Genomic DNA, 20202 nt, shown 5'->3' on the forward strand with positions numbered 1-20202 from the left:
GATTGATGGCTTGACAATCATATTAACATCTTTTCCATCAGAAGGCATGATGCTTGGAGTATCCATGAACGTATGGGTTTGTGAGAGGAATTCACAATCTCAACAAGTAGTCTTAAGATAAAAGAAGTTTCAGGGAAGGAAAAAGGAATGTAGGGTTACGCAACCTTTAACAGGTTCGTGCACGCACAACTCTGAACCCTAGAGAGTAGAATTGTCTAGAATACCCCTCCTTTTGATATACATGGAATTAAAAAGACTAAGAAAAGAATAAAACAACCTTTTCCTAAAGCCTGAGAGGTACACAACCTTGTCTCTTTGGATCAGGCACGTGAGACAAGATCTTCAAGTCAACATAATCAAGTTGTGTTGCGGTGAACAACAATTTAATAACCATGTTCCTCTTGAGAGGAATCCACAGACCTATGTCTATCAAAACGATTTGACCATAATTTCTTCTCTAATGGTCTTGTCTTGTCATTGGAAACTAACTTCTTAGACGAAGATAAAATCTTACATACCTCAGCGGTCTTCTGAGCAAGTTTAAGCTTGTTTCCTAATCGATTTTCTATTCGTTGAAGTTTGTTGACATGCCTCAATTTGTGTTTTTACTTGTAACACTTTGATAGTTTTCATGACCCTTGAGTGAAAAATATGAGCACGTCAATCTTGGATATAATTCAGGCATCTGAGATGTGCAAGCAGCTAGACACATAATGGAACCTGAAACATTATACACAGAGTTTCCAAAGAAGGGGTCAACTTTATCTTCCAGATCGGTTGAGTTTTCTTCTGAAAGAATATCAAGATTGATGTATGTATTGCTACAATTATCAAAATCAATATTTTCACAAAGAAGTGCAACGCTTGATTTCTCGTCTTCATTAGAATCATAGATATCAGACATTTCATCAAGAGTTGCAGAAAGACCTTTGTTCCCAGTGTATTTATTTCGATTTGGACACTCATGTGCAAAATGACCAAAACCTTTACATTTGAAGCACTGAGGCATATCCTCGTCACCAGTTTCATTAACATCCCTATTTTTAGGAGGAACACGACTATGAGTTTTATCTGACGACTTGGATTTATCTCTGGAAAACCGTTTACTCCTCTTCAAAAAAAGATCCCTTGTGATCAACGAGACTGACTTGTCAAGATATTCATGTGATGAATCAGACTCAGAAAGATCATCTTCAGAGATATAAACACTTTTACTTTTATCGAGTAATTTAGTGTTCTTATGTGCTTTGAAAGCAACATCCTTACTGGACTTGGACGTATTCTCATGATCAAAGATCTTTAGCTTCCCAACCAGAGTATTTCTGGAAAACGTTGCGAGATTATTTCCTTCAATGATGGCATGCTTCTTAGAATTGTATCTAGATTGGCAGCGATCTGAGAATTTTCATCACAATGTCCTTTTCAGGAATAGTCTTACCCAATGCAAAAGATGCATTAACAGTTTCAGACAGTTTGTGATTAAACTCATCAAACGTTTCTGCATCTTCCATACGAAGGTTTTCCCAATCAGAACTTAGGTTTTGAAGCCTAGCTTCTTTCTCATTGGTATTTCCTTCAAATACGGTTTCTAAGATATCCCAGGCTTCCTTAGACTTTGTCCACATAGTCACATGGTGCTGAAGGTCTAGGGTAATGACATGTATGATAGCATTTAAGCCGTCAGAATTTTGCTTTGCAGCAAGAACTTCTTCTGGGCTATATCTACCAATATCCTTCGGCATAGGTACATCGCCTTCTGTATCAAACGGAGGTTCATAGCCATTAATAACACGTACCCATGTTTGAAAATCACGAGCTTGAAGAAAAGCACGCATAACAATTTTCCACCATAGGTAGTTTGAGTCATCGGAGACTGGTGGTACGTTTATGGAGATAGAATTCCTTTCCATAGAGTAAGATCTCTACAAACACAGACTTGTAATATCTTTAAACGTGTTTGCCTGCTCTGATACCAATTGAAAAACAGGGGGTACAACAACCACACCCAATATTTCGATTAGCAATCTGTATGGACTAACTCCAATATACTTTCAAGAGAATCAACAAGACTCAATCTTAATAAAGTATATCAAAGAGTTATATCTCTCTTTATCGATTCAATTCTTACTCAAGCAAATAGAATTCTGCGAGTCTAATTGAATACAAGAGAAATCACTTGAACGGTAACAAAGACCAATGTTCAAGGATCAATTAATTTCAATCAACAACCAAAGGTTGGATATGCTAATTAATTGATTCAAACGCACAACCTGTGATATTTCAATTATACAACAAAATATAATGCGAAAAAGAAATAACACAGACACCAGAAGTTTTGTTAACGAGGAAATCGCAAATGAAGAAAAACCCCGGGACCTGGTCCATATTGAACACACACTATATTAAGCCGCTACAGACACTATCCTACTATAAAACTAACTTCGGTCTGGACTGTAGTTGAACCCCCAATAAATCTCACACTGATCCAAGGTACAGTTGTGCTCCTTACGTCTCTGATCCCAGCAGGATACTACGCACTTGATTCCCTTAGATGATCTCACCCACAACTAAGAGTTGCTACGACCCAAAGTCGAAGACTTTAATAAACAAATCTGTATCACACAGAAAAGTCTACGATAATAGATAAATCTGTCTCTCACAGAAATACTTACAAGTTTTGTTCCGTATTTTGATAAATCAAGGTGAACAAGAACCAATTGATAAACCAGACTTATATTCCCGAAGAACATCTCAGTATTATCAATCACCTCACAATAATATTAATCGACGCGGCGAAAGAAGATATTGTGAAATCACAAACGATGAGACGAAGATGTTTGTGATTACTTTTATATCTTGCCTACCGGAGATATCAATTTCAAGCCAATCGTTACGATTGTACTCAATACGATAGAATCAGCAAGATCAGATCATACAACTACAAGAAAGTAGTATCGGTATGGCTTCACAATCCCAATGAAGTCTTCAAGTCGTTAACCTACAGGGTCTCGGTAGAAACCTAAGGTTAAAGGAGAATCGACTCTAGCTTATACAACTAGTATCACACAGGAGGTGTGGGGATTAGGTTTCCCAGTTGCTAGATTTCTCCCTTATATAGTTTTTCAAATCAGGGTTTGCAATCAATGTTAGCTTAGTAACAAAGCATTTAATATTCACCGTTAGATGAAAACCTGATTAGATTCAAGCTAGTATCTTTCAACCGTTAGATCGAAAACGTAGCTTGTTACACACAAATGAAATGCACATTTTAGGTTTGTGTAACCATACCCAAACATGTACGTTCGTTGGTTCAACAGTAATTAACCAAATAGTTAGCCATACGATCACTTTCATATCAACCATATTCTTCTTTACCATAACTAGTTCAAATGACTCAAATGAACTAGTTAGAGAGTTGTTCAATTGCTTAGATCTTATAGAAGTATACAAGACACAATCGAAGAAAAAACGATTTGATTCACTCGAATCGATTCATGAACTTTATATCCACGGTTTGCAAACTTGCATTCCTTAGTTTATATAAGTATAAGTTCACGAATAATCGTTTTTAGAAAATAACCAACCTAAGTACGCATACTAGGTACGCGGACTTAAGTACCCGGAATAAGTTTGTAAATGGTTTACAAACTCCAGCAGATTTTCTCGGGAAGAGAACCTCCGACAGTACGCGGACTGGGTTCGCGGACTCTGTTCCGGTTTTCCTGAGCAGCAAAGTACATATATGTGTTACCACACAATGCTTATATCCAACAATGGTTATATAATCTAAACTCTCATTTCAATCATTGAAACATTCTTAGAGGACATTATATGGTTGTTGTTCACAAACTATTTTTCGTAAAAGCCATTTTTCAAGTAATTTAAACATAATATGACTTTCGTCACTAGGTAAAGATGAACTTGGCTAAAGCGAAAGCTTAACAACACATATTTCGAGAAATAGATAAGCGAGATAAACTCGGCTCGAAATAACAAATGTGTATAATCAAATTCTATATAGCAAAAAGACTTTTGTCTCAAGATAGGAGATAGAGTAGATATACCTTTGAGTGATAGATAAGTTCAAGTCTCCACATACCTTTTAGTCGATGAATTTCCACCAGTTCCTTGAGTAGTTCTTTGTCTTGTATGATGATCACCATGGAGTTATTGAGCTCAACTACACTTTCTATCCTAGTCCGAGACTTAGCTATAGTAGATTAGAAATCAATACTTATAGTTTTGATCACTAACATTGAAAAACATGCTTGAGATAACAATGCATGTGAGTTCGACCGAGCAGTGCTCTAACACTTTGGACATTGGTCTTTGGTACCGTCCAAGAACTTTCTTTGTGATTAGGTTCACGGATTCAATTCTATAAACGTTCTAATCGCAAGAGAGATAGAGATATAACCCTGGACACTTTCCTTTATTGAGTTTTAGCTCTCAGAGTTATGTTGAGTTTGTCCATACAGATTGCCTACTAAAAAGTTGGTGGTGTATTTTGGTACCCCCCAGTGTTTTAAATTGCTTTATACCGTTTGAAGGTGGAGATCAACCGAAGCTTTTGGAGAACTTCTTCAAGAAAACGTAAGTGAAGACTGAACCACCTATTTCTCAAGTTATATTCATTTTTCTATCTATGATACGATATTGCATAACTAAATAGACTATCATAAGCATATCAAGAATTTCGAGTCACGATTCTTCTTGTAATTATTTCTCGAAATATGACTAAGCTTATTAATTAACATTTTTTTTATACTTGATGAATTTCGATTAAGGACAATTTATTGTTTGCAATCAAAAACATGATTCAAGAATTATCACTCGGAAATAACCTGGAACAGTGATATGTGTCGTTGATGTTATTTGGGAATGTTTCAAATTGATTTAGAGAGAAATATAAAACTACTAAAAATTCAGATACAAGACAATGTACATACCAATCTTACAGACTGGGAAAACTGTTATAAGTCTGAAGTCGTAATACATGTAATCAATACACGTAACGGAGTAGTTATATGTCGACAAACAGATTTTTGGTACGCATATTAGTATGCACACCTTTTAAAGTCTGTGAAATCGTGAATCCGGATTGGTACGCAAACCAGTACACGTATCATGAAAGAACTGTTGGCTACGGAACTGGTTTCGTATCCATACCGGTATAGTACCAGAAAAGTTATGTGGACCCCGGAACTCGGTTATGTTTAAATGGTATCCATACCAGTACCCATACCTAAAAAGTTTTGTGAACTCCGCAACTCGGTTATTTCTTAAGGTTTACATACCGGTATACGTACCATGACATAACTATTTACGAACAGGTTAAGTATTTGTACCTTGTACGCCTACTTACCATGTCGATTAAATTCATATGCACATAAATTATTTCTCTGAGATAATTAGCATTTGAATAATCCCTAAAAACAAACAATATAGATATATTGATCACATGATTGTGCTTCGAGTTAAGTCTTAAGTGTCATATGAAAATGCTCAAGCTTAAAGTTCAGTTGGATAGCTTCGGCTAACATTCATAAGCGCGGTCTTGTATACGGTTCGGTTACGGTTCATCCTAACCAGAGTCTTGTTATGTAAATCAGATTCAAAGATTCATCTAACCGTGGATATTGTTTGCTTGGTTCCAAAGATATTTTAGGTAAACCTAAAGCACCATGTACTTTGAATGTCTATAAAAGGGGAACTTCAAGCAACTGGGATCTTTGTACCCGACACTACTTTTCTTGGTGTGTCCTGGTTGCAAAACTAGAGTCGTCCTCTTCCTAAAATCCTTTTAGGGTTTAGCGACTACAAATACTTCATAGGGATTCGTGAAGCTAGGTCCATATGTTGTTTATATGATAGCTCGAGTATCCTGATCTTGTTCGATTGTTGAGCTTCTCACTTGAACAAGATAGATAGAAATCACCAAAGTTCTCTCTGTCTCATACTTTGTTGATTCCACAAGTTTAATACTTGTGAGGTGAATAATAATCTAGGTTGCACTTCGGGTTGCATAAGTCCGGATTTTGAGGTTAGATAGACTTTGTCTATTGTTATCGATTTCCAATCACCTTGATCTACGATCAAAAAGGAAATCACACATATAGGCTTATCTGTGGGAGAAAGATTGGTTTAAAGTGTTTAATTGAGTTGAAGAAACTCTTAGGTTGTAGAGTGATCGTATTTTTATATAGTGATAAATAGAGTTGTCGTTCACTTGAACTTGATGAGATTGATTTTTAAGGTTGAATTAAAGAAAATAATAAAACTAGCAAAAATATAAAAAATATGAGTAACAAGATGGAGGGGACACTAGGACTCAGGATTTCACCAAACAACAATTTTATGCGGTTCAAATATCAATTCTAAACAGTAATAACTCATAAAAATTCATTAACTCTAATTCATTGCCTAAAGTAGATTTCGAAAATAATGGATGTAAATCTAAAGCATGGGATATCAAAACATTTAAGAAAGCATAACCCATCAATTGAAATAACAATCATTCAACGAAAATCATAAATCAATTAAATACAGTGCAAATAGTCATAATAAAATTAATATAATTACCGCATTCATGAGATTTGGTTTCCTTCGTCGTCCCAGAAATGGGGTCTAGCTCCTCATGATAATACCAGAGATGATAATATGATTAAATAAATTTATTTTATTAATCACCATTGGAGTTCTCACAATAAACCGTACAATCCTTTTTCTAAAATAATAATAATCAGAAACAGTGAAAAATAGAATTGAAAATATTAAACTCCAAATGAAATAACGCTCTTGGCTCCGGACTACCCGCCTCCCCAAATGTGCTCTCTAGCTCTCTATTTATACACACAAATTCACATTACTCAAATATATTCTTCCATAACTCCAAAATCTTCTTCTTTTTAATTAAAAATATCTTCAGAATTTTTCCTTCTCTTTATTCTATATATTTCTTTACTAAACCCATATCTTCTTTAATTCGCAGAATAAAATCCAAGATAAAATCTTCTAAGGATATCTTTCTTGTTTAATAGAAGATAACTTCCTTTTTCTTCAAAACTTCATGTTTATAAGGCAATAAGATATTCTTATCTTAAAGATAATGAATCCTTTACCGTTGACACCAAATTTCCCGCCAATTTTTCTTTTCAAATCAAGGAAGAATATGGATTCCCCTTAACCAGTGATGGGGTGCGATTAGCAGCTGGCTCCCTGGGATGCCCCTTATCAGTTATGTGCCTCTTATCCAAAATTGAGAGTCCGAATAACATGTGTCCTCCGGGTGCCTATACCAACTTTTCGAGCCAAATTTTCCATAAATGTTTATTTTCCAAAAATACCTACAAACACATAAAATACCATAATAAGTAGAAAATCGAGTACCAACAATACTGAAAATTGAGGACAATTCAGTCACAAAAATGTGTCTATCAAATACCCCCAAACTTATTATTTGCCAGTCCTCGAGCAAATCTAATCTAGAAAATAAAATCCAAACTCACTAGGTGGACCTAGTGACCGAGTTATAGTCTCGGGAGGGTTTACCAGAGGTGTACCCACAAAACCTTAAACTCCAAACCCTAGCTACTTATGCAGAACCTTGGATAGCACTAAAGGATCTCCTTGGTTGGCATACAAACATTGACTATAGGAGGAAGTACCCTGATGCGAAATTCCAATTGTTGTACACGAGTTTGCACTCAGCATACTATAATTCATATATAAGTGACAGAGCTCTACTCAGATAGTTTCTAGACATCATAACCGGAGTCAACCAATCACATGGAAAGATTAAGAAGATGGATAAAGAGAAAAATAGATGGTTTAAAGTGAACGGTGTTTCCCATATCTGTCTGAAGGCCTCTGCCAAGATGAACCTATCCTAATGGACTGAGATACCGGTCTGACTAATATCAACACAACTGGAAAATACAAGGGAACCAGTGGTCGATAAACCTAACTCTAGGTCAACACAACTGGCATATACAAGGGCACCAGTGGTCGACTTTATTGAATTTATTCCGGTTGGTCTGATGGTCTGGTCTCAATTTTTTTTTTTTATGGTATCTCAATCACTCTATTTCACCCTAGCAATGGTAACAACTTGAATCGTGTGCTCCACCAAATCACTTAAAAAAATAAAAACATAAGGATTAGGATTCAACGAGATATGGCGAAACTACCATTTTTTTTTAACACCCGGGCTCTGTGCTTTTATGAATAGACTCTTTAGATGTTTCCATCTAATCAGATTGGTTCCTCAACTCTTATAACCAAGATGTTCCCATACACTTAGATTGGTTAGTGCCAACCTTAATAAACATAAATTTCTAGGCTTTGGAGTTTATTTATTGCAACTAAAAAGTTTCTCCCATACCCCCAAACTTAAATCTAACATTGTCCTCAATGTTCTAAAGATAAAATTAAAAGCATGAACAAGGAGAAACTGTTACTACTCGAAGCAAAAGAGTTAAGGAAAGATATTACTGTGTTGCATGAGATTGGGTTACCTCCTAAGAAGTGCTAAGTTTAAAGTATTCAGCCAGACATCGGAAGGAATTAATCACCTCATAGAATCATAAAGTAATAGCCGGAATAACTGCGGATCACCAAAACCAAATAGAGCTATCACAAGTAAAAGGAATCTGCAACATGCCAAGAAAATTAACAAATAAAGCACTACCTTGTGTAGTTTCCTATTTAAGATAACTACACCTAAATGTGGTTCAGGTTCAGGTTATATAACATGGTCTAGATAAAATATTTCCATGGGTTGCATTTCCTCATAAGTTAGATCCGAATGTTCAGGTTCTAGAGTCTGTAAAAACTCAAATAAAAACTTAGAAGCACATAATAATAACCTGAATAACTGGGGATCCTCTAAGTCAATCATATTTGACTCACACATCTGACCACAATGAGAGTGGTGGTGTTCCTTAAACAAATGTGTCGACCCTAATCTCCTAAAGCAATTAGGTTTAGTCTCAAAACTCAATAACTGACACATTTCAAATTCAAACGTTCCCACAATTGGAATAAAAGTTTTTGGTGGGAAAACAAAATCAATCTGGGTATCATATCCTGGGTAAACCACATCAACCAGAGGATGGGTTTCTAACAACTGAACTTCTTCTCGGACATTATTAGGTTCGGGAAAGCGCGTATGAAGATAATCTTGTAAAATGGTTGAGGCACATATGTCAAGTCCCAAGTGAGGGACCTTTCTAAGAGTTAAAGCACATGGAGAATGATGATCACCCCCAAACTTAGAGTTTTCAATGTCTCTAGAAAGACTAGTCACAACTTCCCTAATTCCTAGGTCATCAGATTCCTGGAAATGGTCAATTGATTCTTCTAAGTCAGGTTCATCCTCACTCATCTCTACGAGTTCATTTTATTCTAAGAGTAGAGTTTCTAAATTTATAGACTCGAAAACAATATTCTCAGGATAAACTAGTTCCTCTAAACCATCATTGGCTTCGTAATCAAAAGGAAGTACAACTTCGTCTAAAACGGTATTATCTCTAGTCAAATCCCCGTCCTTTCGAATAGGTGGATAATAATTAAAATTATCGGGATTTGAACCAGAAATATTATTATCATTATCAAGCTCAATAGGAGTAACAAATTCCTGATCACCATGCCTAAATACTTCAGATTCTTCATCAACATTGTCCACATCATACTCATCATTATCATAACATGGAAATGGCTGAACCTCATCTACACAAGGAGTGTCACCAATTATAACCTTGATATCTTGATTATGAAAATAACTATCCTCATTTTCAAGAGTATTATTGGATACACTATATTGGAAATTCAAGTCATTTCGAGCAATACTTCCGTTCGTCTCTAACTCAAGTTTATGTATCGACTCAATTATCCTCTCAAGGGTCTCTTCTAAAGAAAGCTCCCTAAGTTTTGGATCTAAGTTTTCACTTAACCTATTGAGGATATCTTCCAAAGAAGATTCAGTCGTTGCTGCAGTTCTTTCGTCCATAACTACGTTGTTCACCTCATCTAATTTGTATGTCGATTCAGCTAACTTACGTGATGACTCAGCTAAATTACTGAGAGACTCTTTTAGAGAAGGAATAGGAACCGAAGGATCATAAAAAGGACTACTTTTCAATAGTTTGATTGTATCCTCTAAAGACGAAGAACTAGTATTATAATCTTCTTTCCTGTATGACCGATTCACGTGTGGATAGTAATTGGGCTCACCATGGTATGACCCAAAACCTTGAAAAGGTTGGCGTGCCCAACCACTATTCACACTATGATCATAAAAAGAGTAATGTCCATGTTGTTCAGTTGGATAATCATTGTATTGGCTATACCAGTTCGACATCCTAACTGCAAGGGAATTCTAAACAAGCACAAACAAGGCTGACTCGACCACAACAAGCCTATTTTATCTAGCCAACAAAAATCATGATGGCTCCACTTAGATTGTTTCTAGACTAGCTTCTATTCTTTCGAAAAGGAATTCGTTACAATCTGAGCAAACCTCTCTGGAATCAATCCGAGTTAAAGTAAGTTGAATAGAGACGAGGGAAGCTCAGTGGAGCTTTGACACCCAAGGCCTCACCAGCGTTACAAGGCGGCGTATTTAACTCACAATAACCATCATGAACTTCAAAGTATGCTCAAAAGAGTAACCAATATTTTTCGAACGACTTTCCTAATAAGCTCGTTACTCTATCGGTTTCGTTCTAGTCCAAATTTTAAGGCTTAGGTTCGCGTAGGTTAAGTGTTCCTAAGGAGGGCAAGAAGGAAACGGTGATGAAATCCAAGTCCTTATCTTGATTTGTCCAGGCCTTGACCTTTACTAGAAAATTAAATCCGATTTCAGGACCTCAACATATATGCATACGAAATCATCCAGTAAACCCGCTGACAGGGGTTTCGCGGGTGTTTAGAATTCTTACCTCCCGTTCCAGACGGGGGATGAACCGTTGCAGTCGACTCGGGCCACCGACTCCAATGTCAGTGTACGAACCCGAGGGGCCGAGACAGTATCGTAACTATCGTCCTTCCTTGTGCAGTTTATATTTAAACCAACCCTTCCTTAGGGTTTTAAAAATAAAGTCCAATGTTCAATGTCCAAAAGAAAAGAAGAAAAAAAATGTCCAAAAATAAAATATTACAAAAATAAAAACCTTAATTACAGTTTCTAAGAAAATAAAAATAAAATTATTTACAAAATCTTCTTCTTCACTCCTTTTGGATTTCTCTTTTCTTTCCTTTTTGGGCTTTTCCTTTCTTTTCAGAACTTTCTCTTTTCCTTTAGCTTAGCTCCAAATCTGAAAGCAAACAAAAATACCAAAACGCGTAAAAAAGAACAAATAAAATAAAACATAAAAACAAATCACCGGCAGCGGCGCCAAAATGATCGTATTTTTATATAGTGGTAAATAGAGTTGTCGTTCACTCGAACTTGATGAGATTGATTTTTAAGGTTGAATTAAAGAAAATAATAAAACTAGCAAAAATATAAAAAATATGAGTAACAAGATGGAGGGACTATTTGCACTGTATTTAATTGATTTATGTGGGAATACAGTGCAAATAGTCATAATAAAATTTATGGAGGGACTATTTGCACTGTATTTAATTGAAATAACAATCTTCAGAATTTTTCCTTCTCTTTATTCTATATATTTCTTTACTAAACCCATATCTTCTTTAATTCGCAGAATAAAATCCAAGATAAAATCTTCTAAGGATATCTTTCTTGTTTAATAGAAGATAACTTCCTTTTTCTTCAAAACTTCATGTTTATAAGGCAATAAGATATTCTTATCTTAAAGATAATGAATCCTTTACCGTTGACACCAAATTTCCCGCCAATTTTTCTTTTCAAATCAAGGAAGAATATGGATTCCCCTTAACCAGTGATGGGGTGCGATTAGCAGCTGGCTCCCTGGGATGCCCCTTATCAGTTATGTGCCTCTTATCCAAAATTGAGAGTCCGAATAACATGTGTCCTCCGGGTGCCTATACCAACTTTTCGAGCCGAATTTTCCATAAATGTTTATTTTCCAAAAATACCTACAAACACATAAAATACCATAATAAGTAGAAAATCGAGTACCAACAATACTGAAAATTGAGGAAAATTCAGTCACAAAAATGTTTCTATCATAGAGGATGTCAGCTAAGGGAATCAGTTGCGCGGAGTCCTGCTGGGATTCAAAATGCCTAAGGAGCGCGTCGGTAACTGAATTGTTGTGAGGGTTTAATTCGGTCTCAACTATATTTCAGTCTTAAGTTAATTGGTAGTAGGCTAGTGTCTATAACAACTTAATACAGTTTGGTGTTTAATCTAGACTAGGTCCCAGGGTTTTTCTGCATTTGCGGTTTCCTCTTTAACAAAACTTCTGGTGTCTGTGTTATTTTTTTCCGCATTATATTGTTTATCTTTATAATTGAAATATCACAGGTTGCACGTTAATCAATCAAATAGATACATCCATCCTTGTTTATTGGATACGACTTGGTTGATACTTGGAAATTGATCTTTGGAATCACCAAGTACTCTTACACGCAAATCAGGTTCATGGACTTGTCTTTGTAAACTTTCTGATTGTGAGAGAAAGAGATATAACTCTAAATATTATTCCTTGATTGAGATTCATTAAGTTGAATTCTCAGAATTGTATTTGAGTTTGTCCAAACAGGTTGCCTAAGAAAAAGTTGGTGGTGTATTTTGGTACCCCCGCGTTTTCAGTAACGCTCATGGATTGTGTGTTTTATCTTGGGTAACGTAAAAGGATGAAGGTCAATCATTCGAAGTTACGCTAGTTGCGATACCCATTCATTTTATTTGTCCATGTGACTGAGGTAATAATGGATTTGTGAGTAATGTGTGCATAATTTGTTGAAAGACGTGCATCAAGTATAATAATATGCTTATTTGAGTTTGTTTTACATCCCTATATGAATGTGGTATGTGAGAATTACCTTGTGTATGGTGATCGGGATTTACGCAAGATAAGGATTCTTACGGTTTAAGAGCCCAAATAGACAATTAAATATGTTGTTTAGTGTTTATCCTTAACATCTCTTAAATAGTTAGTAATTTGAGTAGATTTTTTGGGTATATCTTATGTAAATTCTCACGGGATTGTAACTCTCCTACTAAGGTCATCTAGCTAGGGATTTAAAGACTTGTTGTACATGCTAAGTGCAACCTTAATTCCTACGAAAGTAAGATATGATTTAGTTTAGGTTGGGTATTTCGCTCGAGGACTAGTAAAGATAAGTATAAGGAAATTTGATAAGTGCATAATTTAATACATTTTAGTATTAATGTATGCTCCTACTTGCTTATAGAGTTAATATCTCTATCTCTTCTCAGTTAGAAAGTCTAGATAAAGTGAACCTGATCGTTAAGAAGAGTACTTGGACGATCTCAAAAATCAATATTCAAGATCAATCTAGTCGTATTCAATATATTCAAATCTGAATTCTGCCAAGTATGAAACTTGTTATCTGTCTTCCATATACAAATTCTACAAACGAGTCTCTTAATTGATCTTAATTATACATACGTACTAGAATTGAATACGCACTACTTGTGTAAGTCATATTATAAAGATAAAAAAATATAATGCGAAAAAGGAAAAACACAAGACACCGGAGTTGTGTTAATGACGAAGCCGCAACTGCAGAAAAACCCCAAAATCTCGTCCGATCTTGAACACGAAACTTTATTAAGTCGCTACAGACATTAGCCTATTATTAGACTTGGAACCGGAATGTACCTGAGACTGAATCCATCCTCCAAGTGATTTAGTTAAAGTGGCGCTCGTTACTTCTCTTTAACCTCGTAAGGCTCTACATAATTATTTTCCTCGGCTGATGTCCTTTATGGCCTAAGAGTTGCTTCAACCTAAGAGAAGACTTTTGATACCAATCCGCCTCTAACTGATAAGCCTATTCGTATTCTCTTTAGTTCAATGATCAAGGCTTGGAAATATGTTTGTAATAGACAAATCTAGCAAACCTCATAAAATCCAAAACACTTACACTCAGTTAGCTGAGAAACTTAGATTCTTAACCACCTCTATAGAATAATCATGAACTAATCAATTAAGAATAATATTCGGATATCTATCTTGAGTAATCACAAAGTATGGACGAAGAGAACTTTGTGATTTCTATCTATCTTGCCTGAAAGATATCATGAGAAGCTCGATAACAAAAAAGCAAGATCATGACACACGAACTATCGAGGAAAAAGATAGTCGGACCTAGCTTCACGAATCCCCAAGTTAAGTATTTAAGTCGTAGACCTAATTATATTTTTCATAGGAAACTCAGATGACTCTACCAATCAACTAGGACAGGAAGTGTCAGGGATTGAATTTCCCAGTTGAATGAGTCTCTCTATTTATAGATGTCCAAGACTAAGGGTTGCTTAGAATTTAATTTAAGATAACTTGAGATTCAAGCAAACACTTTTTTATGTTAGATGAAACTCTAATTAGGGTCGCAAGTAAGCATGTGAGAAATTTGTCTTTAAGACACATAAAAGAATATACACAGTGGTCTGGGTACGTGAACCGTGTATAATGATAGTTCTTTGCAAGTTTTCCTTTCGAACTAATAAGCAATATCGTGCCCATTTAAACACTTAAGAATTTAATCTTGATGCACATACACAAAGTGTTTTAGTGATCATATATGTCTTAAGGTGTGTATGAGAGTAATAGCAATGCTAAACATATTTAGAAAAATAAGACTTTAAGCATATGTTAAAAATCCACTAGGACCATTGGTGAAACAGTTCGTGAACCGGGTTCACCAACTGTTAATGACTCGTGAACTCATGGCACTACGGTTCGTGAATTGGGTTAGTGAACTGTCCCATTTTGAACTTAAGGTCAGTGAAGTGGTTCCTTTTTGTATTTTAGAAACTCCTATATTTATGGTTTGCGAGATGGTTCGCCAACTTATCTAGAGCCGAAATTAGAGAAGTTCTGAATTCCTCTCTTTGATGTTTGAAACCTTCCCAATGATAAAATCTCTTGGGGAGTTTCCAAATGATCCACAAAATTAATTGTTGAACAATAAATTGTTTCGAACTAATATCGTTAAGGTCAAATGAACATTCATTGCTTGAATCATATTTCGAGATGTTTAACAAGACAAGCTTGACTCAAAATTTCTTCTTTGCAATAAATCTACTAAAAGCCACCCGACATAGTCTCAAATAGATATAATGGTAAAGCCTGTGAGTAAATAGAATGGTTCATTTTTCACATACACTGTTGATGAAGATCTCCAAATGTCTTCGTCGATCTTCAATCTCCGAGGGTGATGTCTGATACTCAACTACCAACTTATATACATAGTCCGAGACTTGATTTAGCAGACAAAATTTCAAGATACAATTTTGTTCATCTAATATTAATAACAAATTTGAGATAACAAAATTACGTATAAATTCCTCTCGGCGGGAACCTGAATTTCTACCATGTACAAATAGCCTAGTGGCCCTAGTCCCATAGTGCTTGTTTTCTCCTCCAACGGCCACATTTAGATTTTCTAGCTTAGCCTACGCTCAACTTAGTCTACACACACCGAAGTTTCGTACTTCGATTTGTCCCGAGAAAGAATCGACGGCTAGCACCTAGCATTCTATGCATTTGGATTCATAAGGGTTAGAAATGGAGCCCGCCTTCTGTTTCAGTCGATGCAAATCACGGTGAAAAAGCCGAAATATATCTAGACTTTTCGTTTTTTTTGGATAGGTTAAGCATGTTTTGTTAGGTTAGACGATAATTAAATGAAGCACACATATGCCAGACAAATGGCGTGATCCGATCCTTCCTTATTTTTCACTGTCTCATTTAGTTGCACGGTTAGACCTAACAAGAAAACAATGGGTCATTCTCCTCCTTTCCGCCTATCAAATCCAACAACGCTAAAGGTCAATTACGTAATAATACAAAAAAACAAGCAATACACCCAGACTGAATGAAAACCATAATAATGACCGGTACCAGTACACATGAAAAAACAACAGGTTCTCTCTCTCTCTCACTATCTCTCTCTGTGGTAATCTTCATCATCTTCTCGGTTTGTGTAACTCTCTCTCTCATTCTCCTATCCCTGGTAACAACATCCAGGTAATTGATTTACTGAATTACACTATATCTTTTCTGGTTTTACTTAATTTTGTTTTCTATTGTCTGTTAATATAACAATTTTAAGCTTTTTATACAGATGATTTCGTGTATGTCAAATTATCCTACTTGGGTTTTCTTTGTTTTGTTTTGGTTTGCTTATTTAGAAAGTGTTACTGCTATTAGTATCTCCTGTTCCTTGTAAGTGCTCTGTTTATAATAGAGATTTTGAAATAAATTCCAATTCGGGTTGTTTTGATTGGAAATTTGTAACGTTGTTAGGATTAGTTACTGAGAGATCAGTTTCTGTAATTCTTTATTTTTTTTTCTTATTATTTGATTTATGTATTATCTAGTTACATCTTTTCCTTTTTTTTTGTCATTTTAGGACCAATGATGAAGGGTGACTGTAGACTGTAGTTTAGAAATTTACACTAACTATGAGATATTATCTGTTAGAAATTCAATTATGATAAAACTGTTCATGTTATTAATAAAACCATGGAAGCCATGTTTTTATTTTTATTATGTAGCCGTAACTTAAGTAACACTCACCGTGGCACCCAAAATGTACAATTCAGCCTTTTTTGGCTTAAACTAAGTCGTATTATATTGGTTTCCTTGACATTCTGCCGAATTACTTTAAGTGGGAGTGATAAGTTCCTTATTTTTTCTTAACTTTTTTGATTAAACCAAGTTCACCAATCTCTATTGTACCATATCTTGTATTATATTGTCATTTGACGCAATGACCCCGAATCCCGATTGTAATGTTACAACAACTACTTGGTGTAGATAGTGATCATTTATCTGATAGATTGGTCGACAGTTATTAGATTTAACTTCAATCGTAGATGTCAAATACACGAATACCAATTTGGGATGGTAGAATGCACTGACTAGTCCCACACATTCCTTGTGAAGTTTTCTTGAAATGAATGCTTAAAGATAATCAGATAAATGCAATTTTTTGTCTTAAATCACTGAGGCCTTCTCAATCCTTATTACAAAATCCAAATTCTACCCTCATCTGTCAGTCAATGAATTTGGCTCTTACTATGTTTGAATTTCCCAGAATGACCAAATAACCCTCGCATTTGGAATGACAATACTACCCATACTGCCAGTAGAACTCTGTTTATAGCTCTCTTTTGTATACATGCATCTTCCACAATTCATTCTTTGATTTATCGATAGAAATTTTCTCAAAGAAAAACCCCCCCAGTGTTTTTAAGTATTTTATTGTTTTACAGGCTTGATATACCAAAAGCATGAATTCAGGTGGGTATACGTATACAGTAGAAGTTACTAGTTTATCTCCTAATGCTAGTGAGAAGGATGTGTATGAGTTCTTTGCTTTCTCCGGCGAAATTGAACAAGTTGACATAGTCAGGTACTACTAAAACTCTTATTTTGTTAATTGATGATACATATTAAACCTTTCTCCATTTTTCCATCATGTTATGGGTGTAACTATATTGAATTTGAACTTTCAAGTCTGAAACTTTTAAGTTCATACTCAACATCCATATTTTGTTATAGATAACTTCTTACAAACAAAAAATAGGACTTTGTTTATCCACCCAAAATTTGCTTTGGTCATTCATTTACGTTCTATAAGTGCGTGGGGCTGTCTTCAGTCAATTTTTACTAGATTTGGATCCCAGCATATTTTGGGATCCAGAGTGTATCAAGTTTTAATTTTTAGATGTTTCAATGTTCAAGCTTTTGGTCTGTACCGTTTAACTAGATTCTGGTTTTCAACTATAGAACTTCAGTTGATTTCTAGATGTAATTCAATTTGAATGATCATATGCAAGTATGTTCAACATTGAGGCAACACCCCCCCTAGTCGTTTCGTCAATGAGTTTTTCCAGTTTAGCGACTACGAAAGACTGGGTTAAAGTCACACTTTTGGCAGTTTTTCTTTTTTGGTAGAAGAAGATGCTTTCAGAAAACCATGAAAAACTATTCTACCTGAAACTCTGTTGCTTAAGAGATCGAGTTGTCACTTCTCTTACATATCTTCTCATTCCTGTTTGGAGTCCAACTTTGTACTTGGAAGACCAAAAGTATGTCTTTTTTTATAAGAAATGACACATTTTAAGTTAACAGTACTTTGGAATCGGTTTCCGTTTAGAAAATACACTACCATGTTTGATTGCTCTAATTTGTGTGCTTCTGTTTATATCTGGGAAAAAACAGGTCTGGGGAATATGCTTGCACTGCCTATGTAACATTTAAGGATCCACATTCTCTGGAGACTGCTGTGTTGCTCAGTGTAAGCTAGACCTATCTTTCATTTTACCATCTACGTGGTGTTTTTCTGTTATTTGTATCTTTAATATGTTCAATCTGAATTCAGGGTGCTACAATTGTAGATCAACGTGTATGCATAACACCTTGGGGAATTCAGTACACAGATCAGTTTGATTTCTGGAATAGACCTACTTGGAAAATTGATGATGAAACTGTTTCTCACACGGTAAGCTTAACATTTGATGTTTAAATTTCTGATTGACAGTTTATTTGTGTTAAATTTCTGAATGAATTCTATTTGAGATGAGAAAAAGACTTCAGTCCGAAAATCTATCTCCTGAAAGATATTCAAACTCATGAGTATTTTGTTTTGTTTTGTTTTGTTTTGTTTTGTTTTGTTTTGATTGTTTATTTTTATTTTTTTGATTGATCAAACTCATCGAGCACCTATGCGTTTTCTGAAAATTAATTGTGTTTCATATGTATCTGATCCTTCTATCATATTAGCGTGCAACACATGCAAATCAATTTGTTTCAACCCCTGGAGAAGCAGTAACACTGGCTCAAGAAGTAGTTGTAACCATGCTATCCAAAGGATATGTACTGGGCAAAGATGCTCTGATCAAGGCCAAAGCACTAGACGAATCTTATCATGTTTCAGCTTCTGCAGCTGCAAAGGTTTATGAAGTCAGCAAAAGAATCGGACTTACAGATAAGATAATGACAGGGGTCGGGGCAGTAAAATCTGTGGATGAGACCTACCGAGTGTCAGAGATTACTAAAACAGTTGCATCTGCAACTGGAAGAACAGCTGCGGCAGTGGCACATACAGTGGTGAATAGTACCTACTTTTCGAAAGGAGCTTTATGGGTTTCAAGTGCTTTAACTAGGGCAGCTAAAGCTGCAGCTGATTTAGGTACTCCTAGTAAAAATTGAATCTGAATTTTAACTGTTACGGTTTAGTTATATAGCTTATATAGTTGTATGAAATTGGCTGGTGCAGAGTTTATAAAAGTGGGTTGTTTTAACTGGATTCTGTGAGATCATGCATTAGCCTCTTCTGTCTATGGTTAGCAAACTCATTTGTCCAAATAAGTACTGAATGATTTCTATTCACGCACCAGTTGTCCATGTAATAAAACTATTTATAGAGGAAGAAACTGCAAACTGCATTGCTGAAAAGAGAGGATAAGCTTAACTGGTTACTTCCATCTTTTTTTTTACTCGGTGACTGGTTACTTCCATCAACAAACAAATAAGAGCAGTATACAACTTTCAAAGCAAGTGTTGCAATATTGTGCCCAATGTTCTACTTTTGCAAGAAATTCAACTCATTACGAGTCAGACAGATAAAAAGAAACGTCAAATCCCCTTAATGAAATAAGGCGTGCTCTGGTGATGCCACCGGAAAAATCCTACCCCAATAGAGTGCCCTTGAGAGGATTCGAATAGTGACCTATGAGCATTCTCATCTTCTAAGTCATCAAACGTGTAAAGAATCACCGAATCAGAGACATCCGAAGTCTCCCTCGACGTTCCTGCAAGTAGGCGTGCTTGCTGCTTGGAAACAAACAATCTGGCACGACTTATTCAGATTCAGAACTCAAGTCAGCCACAGAGAAACAAAGTAACACAAACACCTCTCCAGCAGAAGCTACTTGTTTTTTTGGCTTTTTGGCTCTAGTTAGCTAGTGTTCCATAATGGATCCGAACCACACCGCTAACATTTCACAGTCAATTTGCGAATTTGGTGCCACGCATGGCAACGCGTTTGAGTGAGAAAGCAAGACTTAGACTC

At 35.6% G+C, this 20202-nt stretch overlaps 1 protein-coding gene across 1 annotated transcript; it reads left to right on the forward strand.

Annotated features, from left to right (window-relative positions):
- Positions 1–16007: 16007 nt before the first annotated feature.
- On the forward strand, positions 16008–19609 carry LOC113275986 (binding partner of ACD11 1-like). The gene is made up of 5 exons (XM_026525581.1): positions 16008–16148; positions 17399–17538; positions 18351–18426; positions 18511–18630; positions 18912–19609. Exons 2-5 carry the CDS (start codon positions 17417–17419, stop codon positions 19338–19340), a joined length of 747 nt encoding a protein of 248 aa, XP_026381366.1. The 5' UTR covers positions 16008–16148; positions 17399–17416; the 3' UTR covers positions 19341–19609.
- The last annotated feature ends 593 nt before the right edge of the window (positions 19610–20202 follow it).

Source organism: Papaver somniferum, chromosome 4 (genome assembly GCF_003573695.1).
Source record: "Papaver somniferum cultivar HN1 chromosome 4, ASM357369v1, whole genome shotgun sequence".
NCBI classification, from domain to species: domain Eukaryota; kingdom Viridiplantae; phylum Streptophyta; class Magnoliopsida; order Ranunculales; family Papaveraceae; genus Papaver; species Papaver somniferum.